This window comes from Barbus barbus (genome assembly GCF_936440315.1).
Source record: "Barbus barbus genome assembly, chromosome: 25".
NCBI classification, from domain to species: domain Eukaryota; kingdom Metazoa; phylum Chordata; class Actinopteri; order Cypriniformes; family Cyprinidae; genus Barbus; species Barbus barbus.
The window spans coordinates 29,363,667-29,386,722 of record NC_136753.1 but is presented as its reverse complement, the minus strand read 5'-3'; the positions used below and the strand labels follow the sequence as shown (position 1 = coordinate 29,386,722).

Below are 23,056 nucleotides of genomic sequence, written 5' to 3'. Positions count from 1 at the left end.
GGTTATAGTTAAAGTCAGAAGGAAGTCAAATTAGAAATATCCATTATTTCTCATCATAGAAAGGTGAATTTTGAGATTCAGCTGCCAAACGATAAAGCCCTTTTCTCAATCAGAGCAGCTGTGTTTTTCAGTCTCTGTTCCAAAACCTAGTGAGCTTCCTTCTTAGACAGCACTTTTAAGGCATCGCAGGAAGGCTGCCGGGAACATTTAAATACAGCATCACAAGTATGGGTTGTGTTAAAGGCAATCCCAGAATGCACTGCAACAAGCTTGGGGGAAAAATCTATATACTGTAAGATGGTGATGAGTCAAGATAAATTATTATAAATAATGAATTAAACACTGAAGAGTATGACTATAATATTTAAAAGAAATTAAATATATTATTTTTAATATATATATTTGTAATGTATTATTTTATTTTTAAAATATATTTATTTATTTATTATTTTATTTTATTACAACGGACTATTTTTACACTTACTATTGCAGCATTATTTTAGCAAACACGAGTGTCTCAAATCAGTTCCGACTAGATGCTCCCTCAGTAGACAGCTGCCTATGTAGGTTCTGGAACAGAGTTTAATCTCTTGTTTTGTTTCTGTTGCTGCTCTCATAGCATATGATTATGTGATTATGTTTTAAACATTCATAAAGTTTATCAGAGATAAAGACCAATAAAATGATAACAAATAAAAGGTCAGCGTTATGAAGAACACATAGTGAAATCATCAGTGAATGGCTGACAGTCTGTGATGGAAGATTTGGCTTGATGTCCAGTGGTCCACCGGTCACTCCCGTCGTCATGGCGTTTGTCCTGTGGAGGCGGCGTCTCCGAGCGCCGTCGTCATGCCAACAGCCCCAGTCGCTTGACCTTGGCCGACAGGAAAGAGTGAATGATGAAGACGATGGTTTTAGGGCAGGAGTGAAGGTCCAATTGCTGTGATATAAAAAAAAAAAATCACATGAGATCTCATTAATATCGCAAATGTTTCTCTTAGATGCCACTGAGAGCAAATTTTACATATTTGTTGAAGTCTCCAACTTCTCAGACTAACCCTAAAACTATTAAAAACATTTTTGTTAATTTTAAAGCTCAAATAAAAAATATTACATGAAAAACATAAATTAGAAAATATATTAATGCAAATATTAAAAACAAAATAATAAAAAATAAAAATAAACTGATGTTAGATTATTTGAAGCACTCAGATTACTAACTGGAAATAAATAAAAAACAAAAAATAAAAAATAATAATTAGTTAAAAATTCAAAAAAATATGTTTATAATTAAAACAAAACTGAAAATATAAAAATAAAGTTTGTAACGGTATTAAATTATGCAACAAACATTTCAAATGTTTAAATAAAATATGAAATGTTAAATCTCAAATGTTCACTTGACCTCATTATGTGCATGTTCAGAAAGAGAGAAAAAATAGACTATTTGCCAAAGTCTCCAACTTCTCAGGTGTTTCTCCTAATCTCACATGTCTCCTGTGTTTCAGAAGAGATCTCATCCTTGTCTCAAACCGGCCAAGAGATCAGCGATCTCAACAGACACTCAAACGTTTCTTATCAAATTCCCAGAAATGTGAGCATCAGAAAGCGGAGCACTAACAGTTTCTTCTATTAAAGAGCTTCTTGAATTCATAACAAATCAGGGTAAACCTGAAAGCAAGTAAAGCGAGTGCACGGCTTGTATCTCACAATCTCGGCGTCTGGGCCTCCGAAGTCGAGGAACATCATGCGGACGCCGTCGTCTGAGGACATGCGCAGACGCTCGAAGGGCTGCTGGAGAAGGACGGTTCTCCTGACGCCGGCCTCCTCCGTGAACAGCAAGAAGCCTTTGTCTATGTGAACACTCAACATACACGACTTCCCGTTCCAGCTGCACGCTGCACAAAACACAGAGAGCACTTCTTCACTCAGATCAAATAGAAGTATTAGATTAGACGTAAGTTTAAGTTGAAGCATTAAAATTACTAATTGAAAAATAAATAACTAAATTTTAATGGAAATTAAAAATACGAAAATACAATTTCTAAATACTAATGCAACTATGATAGTGTATAAATAACACTAAAATAATACTCATTTATATCAGAATATGACTCTCCGTGATAAACTCTATTATCTTTCATTTTGGCAGGCAAAAAAAAAATCAGGTATGCATAAATAAATGAATAAAGCACTGTCCAGGTAATATGTGACCCTGCAGCACAAAAGCAGTCATCAGTAGCACAGGTATATTTGTAGAAATAGCCAACAATACATTGTATGGATCAAAATTATACATTTTACTTTTATGACAAAAACATTAGGATATTAAGTAAAGATCATGTTCCATGAAGATATTTTGTAAATGTCTTACCGTAAATATATATCAAAACTTCATTTTTGATTAGTAATATGCATTGCTAAGAACTTCATTTGAACAACTTTAAAGGTGATTTTCTCAATATTTAGATTTTTTTGCACCCTCAGATTCCAGATTTTCAAATAGTTGTATCTCAGACAAATATTGTCCTATCATAACAAACCATACATCAATGGAAAGATTATTTATTCAGATCTCAATTTTAAAAAAATGCCCCTTATGACTGGTTTTGTGGTCCAGGGTCACATATTGGGTTAGTGGGCTATTCAACATTTAGCCTATCAACACACTGCAGTGCAGCACATTATTGACCCAGCAGAGGGCGAGACGAGCACATACAGTCTCAAATCTGCCTGACGGTTACTCATTTATTCTTTCTGCTCTGGAGAGATGATGAAGATTCAGTAGTGATTGTTGACCTGTTGTGACCTCCTGCACGAGCTCGGCGGCGCTGTGGCAGCCCTCCACCAGCAGGTGTGTCCAGGTGGACAGATCTTTAGCCGTGTCCACTCTGAACAGATGCGTCTCCACTCCCTGCTTAGTGCCCAAACGCAGACCGAACGTCAGCTCAGAGTCGTGGACTGATGAAGTCTTACCCGGGCCAGAGTGAACCAGCCTGACGGAGACAGCAGCACACACAACTCAGCGACTTACACATCTGCTCTAGAGACCAACAGATGTGGCTGTGAAAACTGATTACAATTACATGAATGAACAGTTTTTTATTACAATGACACAACAAAAAACCCAACATAAAAAATATTAACCAAATCATTGCATTGTAGTATGTTATATTTTCATTGTAATATGATAAATGTGTGTTATGTATGAGTATAAATAAAAATAAAAATATAATTACAATTTTAAAGTATATATAGCATATAATATGTTTTCTTTCATAAATAATTAATTAAATAAATAATATTTTTGCTGTCAATTTAATTGTTCATTAAACATTTTTAAAAGGTTCCTACACCTACACCTGCTTAACAAATTCCTATGACATTATACTTATTATACTCACAAAGAGCAAACTGATATGACAATCAACCAAGACAATTTTATATAATTATAGATATTTGTCATGACTTTTTATACCCTAGATTTGTCATGACCATGGATTTATAATATAATATAACATTTTTAATATTTGTAAAAAAAAAAACAAACAGAAAAATGTATAAAATAATAAAATAAATATATGAAATAATATTTTATCATACTTTATCGATCCATTTTTTATTACTATAGTCATCTGCCATGTATTGTGGCAGCATCGCTGTTTTACCGTGGTAAATGCATGTAATGCTCGTCCTCTTGTCTTATTGCTCTATTGTGAACTGTTCGAGTGTGTTGTGTGTGTGTTTGTACCTGGTGGTAATTAACGGATAGCTCTTGTCTGGGCTGTTGAGCGTCTCTTTGCTGTCGGGTAGAGATGTGTACAGCAGCAGATCTCTGTCTGTCAACACAGCCAGGATCGGCCGCTCAGAGCCCTGCCATCACACACACACACACACACATGTTTGTTTTTGTGAATTGTTGGGACATTCCATAGGTGTAATGGTTTTTATACTGTACAAACCATATTTTCTATTGCCCTACACCTAAACCTACCCTTACAAGAAACTTTCTGCATTTTCACTTTCTCAAAAAACTCACTCTGTATGATTTATATGCCTTTTGAAATATGGGGACATGGGGAAATGTCCTCATAAAGCACCTTCTCCTTGTAACACCTCATACCCATGTCATTATACACATTTGTGTCCTCATATGTCACAAAAACTTGCACACGCACACACACACACAAACACAAACACATGCTGCATCATCTCGTCTCAGGTGTGTGTGTCTGTGTGTGTGTGTGTGTGTGTGTGAGTGTGTGTGTGTTTCTCACCTGCTCGATGATCCAGCCGATGTGTGTGACGTCCAGACTGGGCTGCAGGGCTTTGAGCTCAGCTTTAGCGCTGCTCAGTAACGCTGTGTTGCCGGTCTGGACGGCGTTATACCAGGCCTGAGCCATGGCGTGATCTTTAGCCCGCAGAAACACACACTTCTTCCTGTCTGACGACACCACCTCAAAATACCTCCAGAGACAGAAGAGCAGACTTTATACAGCAAGTCTCACTATGACCTCTCGTGGCATACTGCCTTAATAAACATAGCACCATAATAATGGTAAACAGTCCTTCTGCCAACTAAAGTTCATTAGTCAAACTGGAGGCAGTTTTATGTGCAGACAGGTGTTTCATCCGATCAGAATATTGAGTCAGAGACTTTATTTCATTTTGTTATAGCTAAACTTAAATATAAAAATAGATTATATTATATTACATTGTATAAAGTCTGGGGTCACTAAGAATATTGAGTTGAAGGCATACAGTATAATATAAAATGCTTAAGTATAAAAGTTTTAAGCAGCAAATCAGTATATCAGAATGATTTCTGAAGGATCATGTGACTGAAGACTGCAGTAATGATGCTGAAAATTCAGCTGCGCATCACAGAAATAAATTACAGTTTAACAGATATTCACATAGAAAAAATATTTTATTTTGGAAAAACATTTCAAAATTTTGCTCAAATAAATGCAGCCTTGGTGAGCAGAAGACTACGGAAGTTCTAAGCGGCCATGCATTATTATAATTTTTCTGTCTTGTTTTCTCGTGATCACGACTTAATTTTCTTGTGATCTCGACATAACGAAAGTTGTTTTGTTGTTATCACGACTTAATTTTCTCTGTGTATTCGGCATGAGAAAATGCTATAGAAGCAGCATCATCGCAGCATCATGGATGATCGTATTCGCTTTGATCAGGGACTCACTCAAACTGAAATAATAAAAATAAAAATATGGTATAAGTACCATCCCAAATATTGAAGGTGTTGTGTGTGTGACCGACTACATTGATCCATGATAGAATACTTGTCATGCATATTCATACTCGGCCATTTTAGCTCTGTGTCTGTCAGTGATTGACGACTTACACATAAGTGTTCGACACTTGAGAAGGAGGCTGTCGGGTCTTTCGTTATGTCGAGATCACGAGAAAATTAAGTCGTGATAACGACAAAACAACTCGTTATGTCGAGATCACGAGAAAATTAAGTCGTGATAACGACAAAACAACTTTCGTTATGTCGAGATCACAAGAAAATTAAGTCGTGATAACATCAAAACAACTTTCGTTATGTCGAGATCACGAGAAAATTAAGTCGTGATAACATCAAAACAACTCGTTATGTCGAGATCACGAGAAAATTAAGTCGTGATAACGACAAAACAACTTCGTTATGTCGAGATCACAAGAAAATTAAGTCGTGATAACGACAAAACAACTTTCGTTATGTCGAGATCACGAGAAAATTAAGTCGTGATAACGACAAAACAACTCGTTATGCCGAGATCACGAGAAAATTAAGTCGTGATAACGACAAAACAACTTTCGTTATGTCGAGATCACAAGAAAATTAAGTCGTGATAACGACAAAACAACTTTCGTTATGTCGAGATCACGAGAAAATTAAGTCGTGATAACGACAAAACAACTTTCGTTATGTCGAGATCACGAGAAAATTAAGTCGTGATAACATCAAAACAACTCGTTATGTCGTGATCACAAGAAAATTAAGTCGTGATAACGACAAAACAACTCGTTATGTCGAGATCACGAGAAAATTAAGTCGTGATAACGACAAAACAACTTTCGTTATGTCGAGATCACAAGAAAATTAAGTCGTGATAACATCAAAACAACTCGTTATGTCGAGATCACGAGAAAATTAAGTCGTGATAACGACAAAACAACTTTCGTTATGTCGAGATCACAAGAAAATTAAGTCGTGATAACATCAAAACAACTCGTTATGTCGAGATCACAAGAAAATTAAGTCGTGATAACATCAAAACAACTTTCGTTATGTCAAGATCACGAGAAAATTAAGTCGTGATAACATCAAAACAACTCGTTATGTCGAGATCACGAGAAAATTAAGTCGTGATAACGACAAAACAACTTTCGTTATGTCGAGATCACAAGAAAATTAAGTCGTGATAACGACAAAACAACTTTCGTTATGTCGAGATCACGAGAAAATTAAGTCGTGATAACGACAAAACAACTTTCGTTATGTCGAGATCACGAGAAAATTAAGTCGTGATAACATCAAAACAACTCGTTATGTCGTGATCACAAGAAAATTAAGTCGTGATAACGACAAAACAACTTTCGTTATGTCGAGATCACGAGAAAATTAAGTCGTGATAACCACAAAACAACTTTCGTTATGTCGAGATCACGAGAAAATTAAGTCGTGATAACGACAAAACAACTTTCATTATGTCGAGATCACGAGAAAATTAAGTCGTGATAACCACAAAACAACTTTCGTTATGTCGAGATCACAAGAAAATTAAGTCGTGATAACGACAAAACAACTTTCGTTATGTCGAGATCACGAGAAAATTAAGTCGTGATAACGACAAAACAACTCGTTATGTCGAGATCACGAGAAAATTAAGTCGTGATAACGACAAAACAACTTTCGTTATGTCGAGATCACGAGAAAATTAAGTCGTGATAACATCAAAACAACTCGTTATGTCGTGATCACAAGAAAATTAAGTCGTGATAACGACAAAACAACTCGTTATGTCGAGATCACAAGAAAATTAAGTCGTGATAACGACAAAACAACTCGTTATGTCGAGATCACGAGAAAATTAAGTCGTGATAACGACAAAACAACTCGTTATGTAGAGATCACGAAAAAATTAAGTCGTGATAACGACAAAACAACTTTCGTTATGTCGAGATCACAAGAAAATTAAGTCGTGATAACGACAAAACAACTTTCGTTATGTCGAGATCACAAGAAAATTAAGTCGTGATAACGACAAAACAACTTTCTTTATGTCGAGATCACAAGAAAATTAAGTCGTGATAACGACAAAACAACTCGTTATGTCGTGATCACAAGAAAATTAAGTCGTGATCACGAGAAAACAAGACAGAAAAATTATAATAATGCATGGCCGCTTAGAACTTCCGTAGAAGACACTTTCAAAAACATTTTTTTTTTTAATCCTACCGACCCCAAACTTTTGATTGGAAGAATATAATATCTATTTTTATTATTATAAATTTATATAAATGGGTCTATTATTTTTTCAGTGCATCAATGCGCACTAAAGCTGTAAAAAAATTTAACATTTTATTGAACAAATGTAATGATAGATAATAACTATTTAATGGTTATGTAACCTGACATAGAAAGAGTTTAATGTTTGAATTACAAAAGCTGGAGTAAATCCTGATCTTCCAATATGAGCCTAATCAGATCCAGATCTAAACACCACAGCTGTGTTTGTACCTGTCCTCTGTGTCCGGCGGACACTGTTTGCGTGTCACGTGGCACATTCGGAGCGAGATGGTCCGGGTCTCGTTCAGAGCAGGGTCCGTCTGTTTCTGCGGGGTGGCTGGAGGAGAATCGAGCACCGGGGGTCCCGTCGTCGATCCACCCTTAAAAAACGCTGACATCTCCTTAATATACTTCACTACAGAGACAAAAAGAGACAGAGATGGGCATTATTCAAACTGCTAGTTTAAAGTGTTCCTGTAATGGTGAAATACGGCTCAGCACAGGTCTCTTTACTACCGTCCCGATCAACAAACTCCAGTTATGATTAGATTGAAACACTAGCATACTGTTTACTACATACTACACAGAAAACACTGAATACTGGCTGATGTTTTGCAAGAATAGTATATGAAACAGTTCCAGGCATCATTCAACAACAAACATTTAAAATAATAAAAAATACAAACAATATATAATACAATTTATAAAAATTCAATATTCTTTTGTATTTTTAAATCATTTTAAAACAAATATATGAATAAAGTAAAGTATTATGAATGCAAAAATAAAAATGTAAAACGCATTAGTTGACAGATATTCGATGCATACTGTTCACAGCATGCCTGCTGCAAAAATAGTACGAGTAGTGCTGTATGCGATTTTGAACACAGCCGTAGACTCAGTTTGAGGGCACAACCCTGAAATCTTGCTGATTTAAGTTGAACGGCTATAAAAGGAGAGAACAAACTACCAATAAAGCAGCTTCAGATGAAAGAGGAAGACGTTCCAAAGAGGTTTACAACCAAAAATAAAACATTTCCATTAGGAAAGTATTACTCAGTGTGTTCAGTGCTAAAGTCCAGTGCGTTTGCACAGTTTAGACAAACCGATGGCAGATTCTGACGCTTTATTTCTACTGACTTCACATGAACTGAAAAGGACAATGCCTGATGTATCCATGCTGCCAGAGGAAACCGTCATAAATCAACATTCACATACACATCTGTGTTTCAGGTTAATAAAACACTTGTTGAATGCTGAATATTTTAGTTGACTTTAAAATGGTCACATATTCACACTGTTGTCAAAGCTACAATGTAACAGGCATAGAAAAAAGTAAATATCCAAATACTGTCACATTTTTTTCCCAAAAAACTACAGCCTTCTGACCTTCAAAGGTTGAAAATAAGAGGCTGAGGTTAGTCGTTTAATACAATTTGGAGATAAAATGTCACAGCGGTTTAATACAATTCAAAGGTCAAAACACTTTAGTTTATAAAATTTAGAGGTCAAAACAACAGCTGCTGAATAAAATTAGAGCAATGTCCTGCATTACTACACTGAACTACACTGAAGATATCGAAGGAAGCAATATCTTTTTCAATATCCAATGATCTAATTTATATTAAATATGACAAAATACATACATACAAACACACATATATATATATATATATATATATATATATATATATATATATATATACAGCCTACACATATACAGTGCCCTCCAAAAGTATTGGAACAGTAAAGACAAAATTGCTCTGTTGACTGTGGAGATAAAACTACAGAATGTCACATTTTATTATTGGGTGATTCAACACAGATGTTTTACCAGATATTAAAAGCAGGGAATGTGTCGTATCAGTTATATCCATTACTTCTGTATTCTGAATCTTGCATTCGATGATAACACACACAAACCAGGATGAAGATGAGGGAGCTGACTTTGAGAGAAAAGCAAGCAATTTGGATGCTAAAAGAAAAGAGGAAGTCAATTAGAGCTCTAGCAAAAACAAAGGGCATGAAGAAAGAGTTTGGAAACCACCAGCGACACCAGCAACCAACAACGACCTGATCGGCTGAGAAAACAACAGTAGTTGATGACAGACAAATCATAAAAGCTGTGAAAATGAATCCTAAAAGACGTGTCTGTAAAACACCAACAACTTCCAGAAAGCTGCTCTGACAATCTACTGTCCTCAGGAGACTTTGACACAGAATTACAGATGCTACACAGCAAGATGCAAACCTCTGACCGGCACCAAACATAGAAAGACAAGATTAGAGTTTGCAAAAAAGCACAAAGGTGAGCCAGAAGAGTTTTGGAACTGTGTTTATGGACCGATGAGACAAAGATGAACCTTTATCTAAGTGATAGGAAAGCAAAAATGTGGAGAAAAAAAGTGAACTGCAATGATCCCAAGCATACAGCCTCATCTGTAAAGCATGGTGGAGGTGGTGTCATGGCATGGGCTGTCTCTGGAACAGGCCCTCTCAACTTTACTGATGACTTCATGTATGATGACAGCAGCAGAATGAATTTGGAAGGGTACAAAACCATCTTGCCTACCAATATTCAAGAAAATGCCACCAGATTCATTGGGAAGTGCTTCATATTGCACCAGAACAATGACCCAAAACACCCTGCCAGTTCAGTCAAGGAGTTTATAAGGGCAAAGAAATGGAAAGTCTTAGATTGCCCAAGTCAATCTCCAGATTTAAATCCAAATTAACATGAATGTCACCAGCTGGAGAGGAGAGTAAAGGCAGAAACTCCTCAAAACAAGCAACAATTGGAATTGGCTGCATTAAAGGCTGGGAAAAGTATTTCAAAGGATGAGAGCAAGAGTCTGGTGATGTCTATGGGTCACAGACTCACTGCTGTGATTGTGTGCAAGGGATCTGCAACTAAATAATAGCTTTTAATCTTTTATATCTGCCTTATGTTCAACTGTCCCAATACTTATGCTCACATCAATGAGAGGGATGAACTCTAAAAGTGCTGTTCTTTTTATTTGGTAAAACATCTATGTGTTGAAACGGCTAATAATAAAATGTGACATTCTGTAGTTTTGTCTCATATTCATTTTTTAATCATATTTGCAAATGTCTTGACTCCACAGCCAACAGAGCAATTTTGTCTTTACTGTTCCATTACTTATGGAGGGCACTGTGTATACATACATATGTAAAAGATTTAAATTAAAATCCAATTAGATAAAAATTTAATGAATTATACATCTCAATTACATTGAATTTATGAAACCTGACTAGATAAACTGATTTTAAATAAACATAATTTATTAAATTAAATGAATCATTTATTAATTCAGTCATTGATTAAACCAAGTCCACAATGTATGAACAAACAGCAGCGTTTAACTTGAAAAAAAAGTTGTTGTTTTTTTATTATTATTATTTTATTATTGGTTCATTGGTATTTTGCGAAATAAATGATTCACAAAAATAAATTTGAAAGAGATCATATTTACTGCATGGTTATTGCATCAGAAATATATGTTTTCAATATATAAATATCGATCTAGATTAGAAGACAGGACATTTAAACAGTGTGTTTGATTATGGCATCAGCAATATCTTTTATTATCAATATATAATTATCAATATATACATTATTTTAATATAGAACATTTCAATATATAAATTAGGTTGAGAGTATGAAACTTGACTAGATACATTTATATTAAATGAATGAACCCAATTATTAAACTCCAAAATACAGTAAAAATAGCAGCATTTAACTAATTACATTAGCATTTAGCTACATTCCGAAATAAATCATTCACAAGATTGAATTTGATACAAAGTGTGTTTGATTGTTACATCAAAACTCAACTGTGAAGCTGCACATATTATCAGGCAACTGAAAAATTAAGTTAAGTTTGTATCAGCGCTACATTTAGTTCCTCAGCAGTGCTAATAAACCACACACACACACACACACACACACACACACATAATGGTATAAATAGAAGTTGCCACTATGGCTGAAGTGTGAAACACACCCCTGCCTCTCTCTCTCTCTCTCTGTCTCTCTCTCTCTCTCTCTCTCTCTCTCTGTCTCTCTCTGTCTCTCTGTCTGTCTCTGTCTCTGTCCGAGCGAGTGATACCGGTGGAGAGGGGCTTCCTCGGCTCAGAATAGAGCTCGTCTCAGCGGTCAGCCATTCACTAACACACTTCAGCTAGTCAGCACATACAGCTGCGGACAAACACAGCCGTCTTTCTCCCGCTCTATAAATACATTTACAGTAGTGAATGCAGCATCTCGCACACACACACAGTCTGTTTTCACACATGTTGTGTGTGAATTCCTCAGTCCTTCAGCTGCTGACCACACACACACACACACACACTCAGCAGAATCAGCATCAAATGCTCTTTAAAAGTGACGTAAACTTTACGGGAAATAAAGCTGACTTTGACTTTCTTAATAAATGTTCCTGGTCTTACTGTGAATGATTCATCTGTGGAAAAAAGTCACAAACAAAAATACTAAATCAATCTTTTATCGAAATGTAACAGTTCTATTATAGACTAAACTACTGTTCAAAAGATGGGGTTGGTAAGATTTTTATTATATTTGAAAAAGTATATTCTGCTCACCATGGCTGCATTTATTTGATCAAAAATTACAGTAAAATTGTAAAATATTATTGTAACTTAAACTGGCTGTTTTCTGTGTGAAAATATGTTGAAATGTAATTTATTTCTGTGATCAAAGCTGTATTTTCAGTATCATTACTCCAGTCTTCAGTCACATGATTGTTCAGAAATCATTCTAATATACTGATTTGCTGCTCAAGAAACATTTATTATTATTATTATTATTATTATTATCAATGTTGAAAACAGTTGTGCTGCTGAATATGTTTGTGGAAACTGTGATGCATTTTATTTTTCCGGATTGTTTCATGAATAAAAAAAAAAAGACAGCATTTATTTGAGAGGAATATTTTGCAACATTATAAATGTCTGTACCGTCACTTTTGATCTAATGCATCTTTCTTTAAAAAAACTAAAATCTTACTGATCACAAACATTTGAACAGTAGTATAAACTCTTATTGAAGTATGCAATGCTCACTTTACATGGTCCAATTTGTTCCTAATAGATAAAAGTTTTTATAAACTTTGTTTTAAGAAATTTAAGAAAGTTTGAAAATCTGACACTGACTTGAATAGAATGTTCAGCTTTAAAATACAACCAACAGCATTGATGATATCATACTTGCATACTGAATTGTGATTGGCCTTCGTTCTTGCATCTATTTAATCATATGCAAACAATGCAATGTTACAAACACACACTGAAACGGTCTCATCTTCTGCTCCTCGTTATTTCCAATCACAACTGTGTCCCACTGTGTCCTTCTGTTGCCGATTTGTCAGAATTCAAGTCTTCAGTGGTCTCGCATCTCCAAGCAAACATTAATCACATCAACAAAAGACTCCCGTCAGAGGTTTAGATTATTAGAGGATTCTGGGGCTATTTATAGACGGAAGGATTTTGTCGCACAAAAGCCCTTCGAGACTGATACTAAATGGCCTTCGTGGAATTAAAATTGCCATGAGATGTGCATCTTTTTGAGGAAACGGTAAAGTGCAGAGGTTGCTCTTTCACAACACAGAAGACTTATGAAGATCTCTGTGGATTTCTCACTGGATTTTAACTTTGTCTGAGATGTTTCTCCTATTATCTTAATGAAACACAGATTGGTCATCCAGTAAGAGTATATAGCTATGAACTGAACACAGAGAGCAGCTCAGATCATTTGATGAGTCTTGCACACTCTTGGCAAATTGGAAGCACATTTTGAGACAGAAATGAACACTTACTTGATTAATATGGCCCAAAATCAAGTCCAATCCTAAATTTTTCACATGGAAAATCCTGTTTCACTCAAAGAAATCCAACTGGCTTTAAACAAAAGTCTTCATTTGTCATAAGGGTCAATTTTTCACAAATGAGATTTATACATCATCTGAAAGCTGAATAAATAATATTTCCATTGATGTATGGATTGGACAATATTTGGCTGAAATACAACTATTTGAAAAAGGAGAAGTCGTGGCCTAATGGTTAGAAAGTCGGACTCGTAATCGAAAGGTTGCGGGTTCGAGTCCCCGGCCGGCAGGAATTGTAGGTGGGGGGGAGTGAATGTCCAGCGCTCTCTCCACCCTCAATACCACGACTGAGGTGCCCTTGAGCAAGGCACCGAACCCCCAACTGCTCCCCGGGCGCTGCAGCATGGCTGCCCACTGCTCCGGGTGTGTGTGTGTGTGTGTGTGTGTGTGTGTGTGTGTGTGTGTGTGTGTGTGTGTGTGTGTGTGTGTGTGTGTGTGTGTGTGTGTGTGTGTGTGTGTGTGTGTGTGTGTGTGTGTGTGTGTGTGTGTGTGTGTGTGTGTGTGCATTTGTTCACTACTCACTGCTGTGTGTGTGCACTTGGATGGGTTAAACGCAGAGCACCAATTTCGAGTATGGGTCACCATACTTGACAATACGTCACGACTTTACTTTTTACTTATCTGAGGGTGCAAAAAAATCTAAATATTGAGAAAATCACCTTTAAATTTGTCCAAATTAAGTTCTTAGCAATGCATATATTTACAGTAGGAAATTTAACAAATATTTTCATGGAACATGATCTTTACTTAATATCCTAATGATTTTTGGCATAAACAAATCTATAATTTTGACCCATACAATGTATTTTTGGCTATTTCTACAAATATACCCCAGCGACTTAACACTGCTTTTGTGCTGCAGGGTCATATTTGTTCTCCATTTAGTCTCATTGCTGTCTAGGAGAAAATGTTACAGATTAAAGAGCAACGATGGCCGTGTTTAGCTCCATTGATTAAAATAGGAGCAGTCTATTGGTTTTAAATGTGGAAACGGTAGGAAAAAGAAAAGCAAGGGAAGGAAACAGGGAGGAGGTCATGATTGTTCTGATGAGTAACAGGCGGAAAAACACAGCTCATCTTTGAATGATTTGGTTCAACCCAAACCAAATGTTAGGATCCAGTCCAATGCCATTCAACAGTGAATTAAAGACATCTCTGCTTTAGTATGTGAATGCAAACACTTCTCTCTTGAGCCGCTACACATAAATCTATTTGTGCATTGTTGCATTATGAAATGTGTTAGACTGCAATACTTTAATGCAAATAAATTCATGCATCTTAAAAAAAATACTTTTGATGTTTCCTTCAGTATCTCAATTGTCTCTCAGCAACGAGACTGAAGGGACCTGAAGCCTTCTAAGATGTTTCTTCTGCTAAAAGACTCAGATTTGCTTGCAATCCAAAGTCAGAGATCTTAATATGAGCTCAAACATTTCTCATCAAATGATCTGAGCTGCTCCACATTGATTTTATAGCTCCATACTCTTACTACATGGTGAAAAAATTAGTTTTGTAGTTGTAAATAAAGATTATTGGAGTATATTCTTTAACAAAATACTATTTCAGTCCTTCAATTTCAAAATTGGAGGTATAAGGTGTAAATAATGGTGAAATTTATTAATTTCAGAGTGAAAATGTTTACACCACATTTGTTTTTCAGTGTAGGTTCGTGTTTTTGAAAAATCACTTTTTGAGTATCTCAATTGTTTCTCTTAAACAGCCATAAGACTGAATGGAGAGCAAACAAAGACTTCTTCAATGTCTCACACGTGTCTCCTCTAGCATTTCAGAAGAGATCTCAAACTGTGCTCAGACTTGTCTGCAATCAAAGTTCAGAGATCTCAATATGAGCTGAAACAGTTCTCATCAAAGCGCTTCCACTTTTTCAGTATTCCTTCAAAATATCATGTTTAAATCAGTGTGATAAATGTCACTTCTTTGTATTTAATTGAGAAAATTTTTCCAATGGATTTTCTCCAAAGCATTTTTTAAACAAACATTTAAGACAACATTGATATTTTATATGAAACATAAGTCTCCTGAGTGCGGAAGCTGATATCTTACAATTCTGACTTTTTTTCTTCTGAAGTCAGAAATGCAAGATGTAAACTCAGAATTGACAAAAAATAAATTCAGAGAAATTTGTCAAAATTGTGAACTCAGAATTAACAGACTTCCTCATAGAATCAGAGAATTGTGAGAAGAACGTGTCAGAATTATGAGATATAATCAGAGAATTCTGAGAGAAAAAAAGCCAGAGCTGTGATATAAGCTCAATATTGCAAGACTTAAGGCCATTTCACACTGAGTTACACGTTAAAAAATAAATACGACCTCATGTTGTGTCAATCACATTTACACACTGCATCCGAAAGTTTCGTCTTTTAAAAAAAAAAAATTCGGATCAGGTTCGATTTTCTGCATTTTCGCATCCGTAGCATGCATTGTGATAGGAAAGGGCAACAAATATGAAAAAAATGAAAATGCACACGAAAATTTCTGACTCAGTGTGCAAGGACCTTTAATCTAAAAAAAAATGACAAACTCAGAATTGACAGACATAAAACAAAAAAGTCAGAAATGTGAGGTATAAACTTGCGATACAGAAAAAAAAAAGATTTATGAAATAAAAAGTCTCTATATTTTTTATTCTGTGACGGAAGCAAGCTTCCATACCTGAGATATGAAAGAGAAAGCGATTAAATATTCCACAAGTTTTTCTTTCAGAGTTTGTGAATCCAGTTACCTGAATAAAATCATCTAGTATAATGACACAGACTTTTGAGGGAAACTCTATAGCTCCCTCGAATTCTTACGATGCATTAGTCAAGTCTGCATTCAGTCACACTCTCTTAAAATGTTTCTGGGAAAAGAAAAACAAGATCTAAATCTGTCTGCGCTGTCATTGAAACTAAACGTGAACATTCCTGCCCTTTGGGACACAAAGCGAGCATCCTTTAAGAGACTAGATAGAGATTTTTCTAGCTGCTGACTTCGGTCGCTGGTTTCCAGGTGCTGAGGCCCGGGTCGGGCGACATGGAGGCATGCAGTTGTTCTTGCTGCCTGACTGGACAAACACAAGAGTCCAGAGCCACGTCAAACACAACAGACTCCTACAGTCGAGCCCCTGCCCTCCGGTTTCCGTGGGAGCGTCCGGAATCCGTCTGACTGGCTACACCGTGACTCCCGAAGCACGCTGTGCCCGGAATGTCGCTCATCGCCTACACAAAAATGTTCCTGAAAACACACATGCACACACACACAAAACCACCGGACCAAACTGGTGCATGCACAGCGATCCCAAAAAAAGTATTTGCACACTTAAAAATACCTCAATGTCATTGCATTATGAACTTAGTTTTTTTCAACTGCTTACACAAAATCTTTACTTTCTGAAAGCTGACTCAAACAGCAGAAGCACACACCAAATCTGCAAAACCATAGGCTAATTCTCACCATTTGACTCGGTTTTCAATTTCATAAACACTTTTTGCAAAACACAACACACAATTCTCTAACAATTCTGTAACACACCAAAATCAGGAATTAATATTATGGCAAAGGTGCTTTTGAGATGTGTTTGTGCTTCATTTTATAAGAGATGTGAGGCATTTTGCATTTTGCATGTGCAATTCTTGGATTTATGTGTACATTTTTGAAAATGTAAGCAGTTGAAAAACACTGTAAACGAGTGTGTGTGTGTTTCTATATTTAAACTGCTTAATATAAGCAACGTGTGCTTGGATCCAGTAGCTAAGGCATGTTTTCCTTTTCATTAACGTCCGAATAATCTGGAGAGAAACACTTTCATCATCAACTTCTCCTCCTGACTGGAAGCCATAAAAACAGCTGGAAGTGCTTATGATTTTAATTTAGTTAAGTGCAAATATTCAATTTGGCCACAAGTATGAAGATCTGACCTGGAATGAAGTCATGCGTTCAGTTTGTGTCTCTGCAGAGCAGCAGGGTGGAGGATCTCAGCATTTGACCAGAGATATGTTCAGAATAGCATGCTACTCAGACTATTTTTGTAGTATACTGTATACAGTTTGTGAATATTACACATGCATGGAATGCTTGGATGATATGCATTCGCCAAAATGTTGAGTACATGATCACAGCATACTGTATCCCACAATGCAACGTACTTGATTTGATTTTCTCACTTTTAATTGCATTAAAAATGCAAAACAATTGACGTCAATTGCATTAAATTGCATGGCATATTACTGTATAAGAGTATAATATTGTTCTATATATCACATACTATTAGAGTAAACAGTATGCAATCCACTCTGAATAAAATGCTGCTCAAGATGTAACGTAACATGCTCCAGGGAAAGCAGGAAACGGGGAAGTTCGGGAAAATAGGCTTTAATGACACAAAAGTTCCAATAAACAAAGTCTTCCACACCAACGTAACATTAAGACGCGACGAAGGCTAGAACAAAACTGAATGCTTATAAAGGAACAGGAACAAAGGAGCAAACGAGATAATTAACTCAAGACAGGTGAATAGGATGAATCATTAACTAAACAAGGACAGGAACTACCAAATAAGGGCAAAACAGAACTGAAAGGAAACCGATACGTGACACAAGAAACATTTCTGATTATTGTCAATGTTGAAAACAGTTGCTTCATATTTTGATACATTTTGTTCCAGGATTCTTTGAGAAATAGGAAGTTCAAAAAACAGCATTTATTTTAAATCTTTTGTAACATTATAAAAGTCTTTACTCTCACTTTTGATCAGTTTAATGCAGCCTTGCTGAATAAAAGTATTAATTTCTGACCCCAAACTTTTGATCATTAGTAATTTTCTTGTGTTTAACATTTAACAAATAGACGTTTGATGTGATAACATAAATTGATAGAGTGAAATTTATATTTGCAGATATGAAACATTCTTATTGGCTGTGATTTTGTCAAGCATGCAGAACAGAACAGAAACATGACTTAACACTGGAAGCATGTCGTGTCACGTCTGGTTTGGACATGGTGTTAACATGTGGAATCAGAAGGATTCTGTTTACTTTAGTCTTTAAATCAGGCGGAATGATGCATTTATGCGAGAGATTGCAGAAGATTCCCAATGATTCTGCACAGAAAGGATCCTTCACTGAATCCTTCTCAGCTAGACAAGAACTCAAACCCACATATTCTCCCATGAATGATGAATTTTATAGTCAATAAATCTGGAGCAGCTGAAGGTCACAAACCTTCATGCTTGATTTGTTAGATTCAAATGTCACAGGAGAAAACCCTCCCACTCTCAACAAGAACGACAGACAGAAATGTCTGAGACAAAAGGTGCCAGAGAAATAAACACAACAGTAAACCTGATCAGATGTTAAATGTGTGTGTCTGAGAGATTATTCTCCACATCCACAGTATGATCCAGCACGAATTAATCAAGCAGGACTGATTGCCTCAGTGGTGAAGCATGTGAGTGAGAAAAGCAGAAGGAAACAGAAAGGAAAGCAGAACCAAACAGAAAACTCACTAAGCAGAAGAGAGTAAATGCCTGAGATAGAAACCACTGTAAGAGTCTGAGCTGCTCGTGCGTGTGTGTGTGTGCGCGCGTGCGTGCGTGCGTGTGTGTGTGTGTGTGTGCGCACGTGCGTGCGTGTGTGTGTGTGTGTGTGTGTGTGTGAAAAATCAAGCCTTTTGTGCCCAAGCATGGTGGAAAAAGCTGCAACGGATGACATGAATTTTTATGCTTCCGATCGTTCCTGTTGTGACTCTCTCAAGCCAGTTTTCATTGAACAAAGTAATCTGTATGGTGACTGTTTAATTTAGTCTGCATTTAATTTGTGTACTTCTTAATGAAAAACATTTCATTTATTTAGCTAATCTATTAGATAACATTACTATTTTGAATTTGTTTTGATTTATTTATTTATTTTTGCACTTTAATGTTAGTTAATGTTTAAGTAATTTTGTTTGTATTACTTTTTTTAAAATATGTCTGTAGTTTTTATCAATTTTATTTATTAGTTTTAGTTATTTAAAGAATTTAAGTTAAACCTAAAAAATACAACTTTTGATTGTAATAATGTATTAGTAAACATTAAACTTAACATTAATAAATGCTTGTTCAATAAAGCGTTGCTCATGTTAACTAGTTAACTAATGTTGTTAACTAATACAAATGAAACCTTATTGTAACGTGTTTCCAAATTATTTATTTTGTTCCTCTTTTGTGAGTTGCTTTGGATAAAAGTGTCTGCTAAATGCATAAATGTAAATTATCAATGCAAATGTAATTATTAATTCTTCTTCTAATCATGTAAGCCTTATACATAAAAGTATATTTAAAATGATATACAATGTGTAAATATTTTGTATGAAAAACAAAACAGAAATATTAGGGAAATGATTTTTGAAGCACACAGCCTAATGTGCATCATTTCTTCATTGTGTTGTGCTATAGTGCTAAAAAATAATATGAAATTGTCAAAACATCCAGTCCAAAAATCACTGAACGTACATCTCATCGTAATTATGAATTCTGAACTCATAAGTAGGACCTGAGAGCAGCATTGCATGCAAACCCCATTCACTCCTGCATCATTGGCGCTTAAGAGCCTTCTTAAAGGGGCTAAAATGCTGATATGGCATTGCAGGGATCTCACGCACACGTACAGGCTCATAAAAACTATACAGCCCATCTTCCATTATGGACTCCATCAAGCCTTTTAAAGATGTGCATTAATGTAATTATCTTTCACTGATATACTCATGCTCAGTTTTACTTCCAAACACTTGTGTGCAGTTATTAAGGTCTGATGGTTTCCCATCTGAACACTTCATGTCAAAAGGGTTGCTGACCCCTGCACTAAGAGAAAGAGAGAATGGAAACAGTGTGCAAACTAAAAAAGGAAAGTTGGTCAATGCCAGCTGCTGTAAAAGGCTTAAAGTGAATGAGTGGGTCAAGCTCCAAAATGACACAAATACCATAAAAGTATCATATAAGTGGTTAATATGACTCCATATTCCAAGTCAGATTTTTGTGCAAATTCAGAGATGACTCTCCGCTCCAGTGAACTGTACGTGGATCATTGAGTCAAGGAATCATTCTGATTGGTGAATGAATCATTCAGACCAAATGAACTGAATCAAAAGTATAATAGGTTTAGCCAATATTTTGAATGAGATTTTATTTCCATATTTTTTTATTAAATAGGTATATATCGTTTTCATTTATTATTTTTAGTTTCTTTATTTTTAGTTATTAAGTCAAACTAAACAAAAAAGAGAACTGTTGCTTTGGCAACTACTGTAGCTGTAATCCAATCGGTTTATTTTTTAGATATTTTATTTATTTCACTTAATGTTAACTTTTTTCACATCAAGTAACATATTTAATTAAACATTTTATTATTATTATTATTATTATTATTTTTAATTTCAGTTTATTTTAATACTTCAAGGTAAACTAAACAAAAACTACAAAATGTTGCCTTGGCAACTACTGTAGCTGAAACAAAATACGTTATTTTGTATCAAGTAATGAAATGTTATTTTTAAATGGTTTTAGTTAACCATCAGACTCAAAAGAAGAGTTACAGTAGGGTTAATCCTTCATGATTTCCAGCACATAATGAGTTAAATTTGGGCCTAATCCCCTAATGTACTGTATGACTTCAGAAGAGAAATATGCATGGTGTTTGTCATTCCAGAGCTTGACAGCCCACTATTACATGTAAAAGAATGATCAAGATCTTAACATAAATATTCACCTTTTGTGTTCCAAGAACCAAAACCAGTAAAAAAAAATAATACTAATCATTTTGGCTGATCTATTCCTTAAAGTCAAACAATCCGCTCCATCTTACCTTCCAGAATGACCTCCTTGCCAGTTTTCTTGAGGGCCTGAACAGCCTCATCATGAGTGGCCTCTCTGAGGTCGCACCCGTTCACGGACAGAATCGCATCGCCCACGTAAAGAGCCTCCGTCTGGTCCGCCGCCAGCCCTTTGAAGATCTTTGAGATCAGGATGGGCATCTTATTCTCCTTACCACCTGTTAAAACATCATATATTAACACGTGTGGTAAATGAGGGCCATGCAGTTTTACTAAACAGGACAAATTAGTGCGAGAGCACAATTCCAAAAGACCACTGATGGGTGTGGAAATTTCTGCGGGTGATTTACTAACAACACGCATATTAAAGAACACAGACACAACATCTCATTTACATATCGACCAACACAATATACCAAGCGCAGCACAAATTAGAGCAGCCGCAAATAAAGAAATAAAGAAGCCATAGTAGGTTGAAAATAACCGAAGACCAAAAAGTTGCAAAATGTTTTGATGGGCCTGGTATTGTGTGACCCCTAGTTGAGGGTTACAAGTTGTCTTTTATTTCCTGAAGCAAATTAAAAATAACGGCTTGGAAAATGATATTTTCGTGTTCTTCTAGCATTCCAAATAAATTCAAACGTGTGGAAAAAATCATCTCCTTTCTCTGTTCTCTGCAGTGTCTCCTTCTAGCAACAAATTGCATCCATTTCAAGCGCAAAATAGTTTAAGACATGCTTTTTTGGGTGTTAAATAATGGCGCAAATAACAGTAATTTGATGAGCATAATTTGATGAGGGAGTAATTTCTCTCCTCCCATAAATTTTGCATCTGGAAGGGAGACTCCTAGAAATGCATATTCAATAAGGTCAGACTCAAAAACTGAAAACACAAAGATGAATGTTTAAATCGACCATCATATAATGGAAAAACTATGCAATGTGCAATTTAAAAGATCTATTTGATAAGTTAAGAAATATATTTCTCTTCTATGTTTTTACTTAATGCAGTAAGAACACCTCTGCTGACTAACAAGTCTTTTTTAAATCATGTAATGACAAAGAAGTGTAACGCGACGCTGATTCAGGAAAGCAGGAAGATGAGGGATTCAGAATAATCAGGTTCTTTAATGGTGTAAACGTATTCAACCACAGGATAAACAGCAGAAACATAACTTTAAGACACGATGAAGAAGATTACTGAACTCAAGGCTTATAAAGAACACAAACTAATGAGGAAACAAGATTAATACAAGACAGGTGAATGGAATAAACGATGATTAACTAATGATAGGAAACCGACCAAATAAGGACAAACAGAAACTAAACAGAAACCAAACCTTGACAAGAAGAACAGTGTCATGAATCTTGTCTATGAACTTCCGTTAACTCACCACCAGAGGTCACTCGCTCACCACATGGACTCTTGCACCACACTAACTGTTGCACGCCACCTCAGACTACAATTCCCATCATCCATTGCACTGACGACACACACAGCTGATTGCACTGATCACACACCCTACATAACCATGGACATCCTCTTCCTCTCTGCCGAGTATTGTATTGTGTTTATCACTCCCCTAGTGTTAGCTGCCTTACCGAGCCATTCTGTGTTTTTCTGTTTAGTTCCAGTGTTGTTCTGCATTTATAACTCTCCTAGTTGTAGCTGCGATACGGAACCCACTTTGTTGTCATAGTCTTGCCTTGTGTGTTTTTCTAGTGTTTTGATTCTTTCCCGTGTTTCCTGGATTTATCCTTTGCCTTGCCGTTTGTACTCTGTTTGCACTTCTCTTGGA

General features: G+C 35.8%; 1 protein-coding gene across 2 annotated transcripts in view; it reads right to left on the bottom strand.

Annotated features, from left to right (window-relative positions):
• Positions 1–460: 460 nt before the first annotated feature.
• LOC306844741 (alpha-1-syntrophin-like) overlaps positions 461–23,056 on the bottom strand; it is a 32,261-nt gene continuing 9,665 nt past the window's right edge. Inside the window, exons 2-8 of one of the 2 annotated variants that reach the window (XM_079377104.1) lie at positions 21,291–21,476; positions 7,754–7,937; positions 4,278–4,467; positions 3,752–3,873; positions 2,800–2,996; positions 1,711–1,898; positions 461–940 (exon numbers count right to left, since the gene is read on the bottom strand). In XM_079377104.1, the coding sequence (XP_079233230.1) occupies positions 848–940; positions 1,711–1,898; positions 2,800–2,996; positions 3,752–3,873; positions 4,278–4,467; positions 7,754–7,937; positions 21,291–21,476 (1,160 nt within the window). In that variant the 3' untranslated portion in view covers positions 461–847. Of the gene's footprint in view, positions 941–1,710; positions 1,899–2,799; positions 2,997–3,751; positions 3,874–4,277; positions 4,468–7,753; positions 7,938–21,290; positions 21,477–23,056 lie in introns of those variants that run through there. The other variant, XM_079377105.1, reaches the window with a different exon arrangement.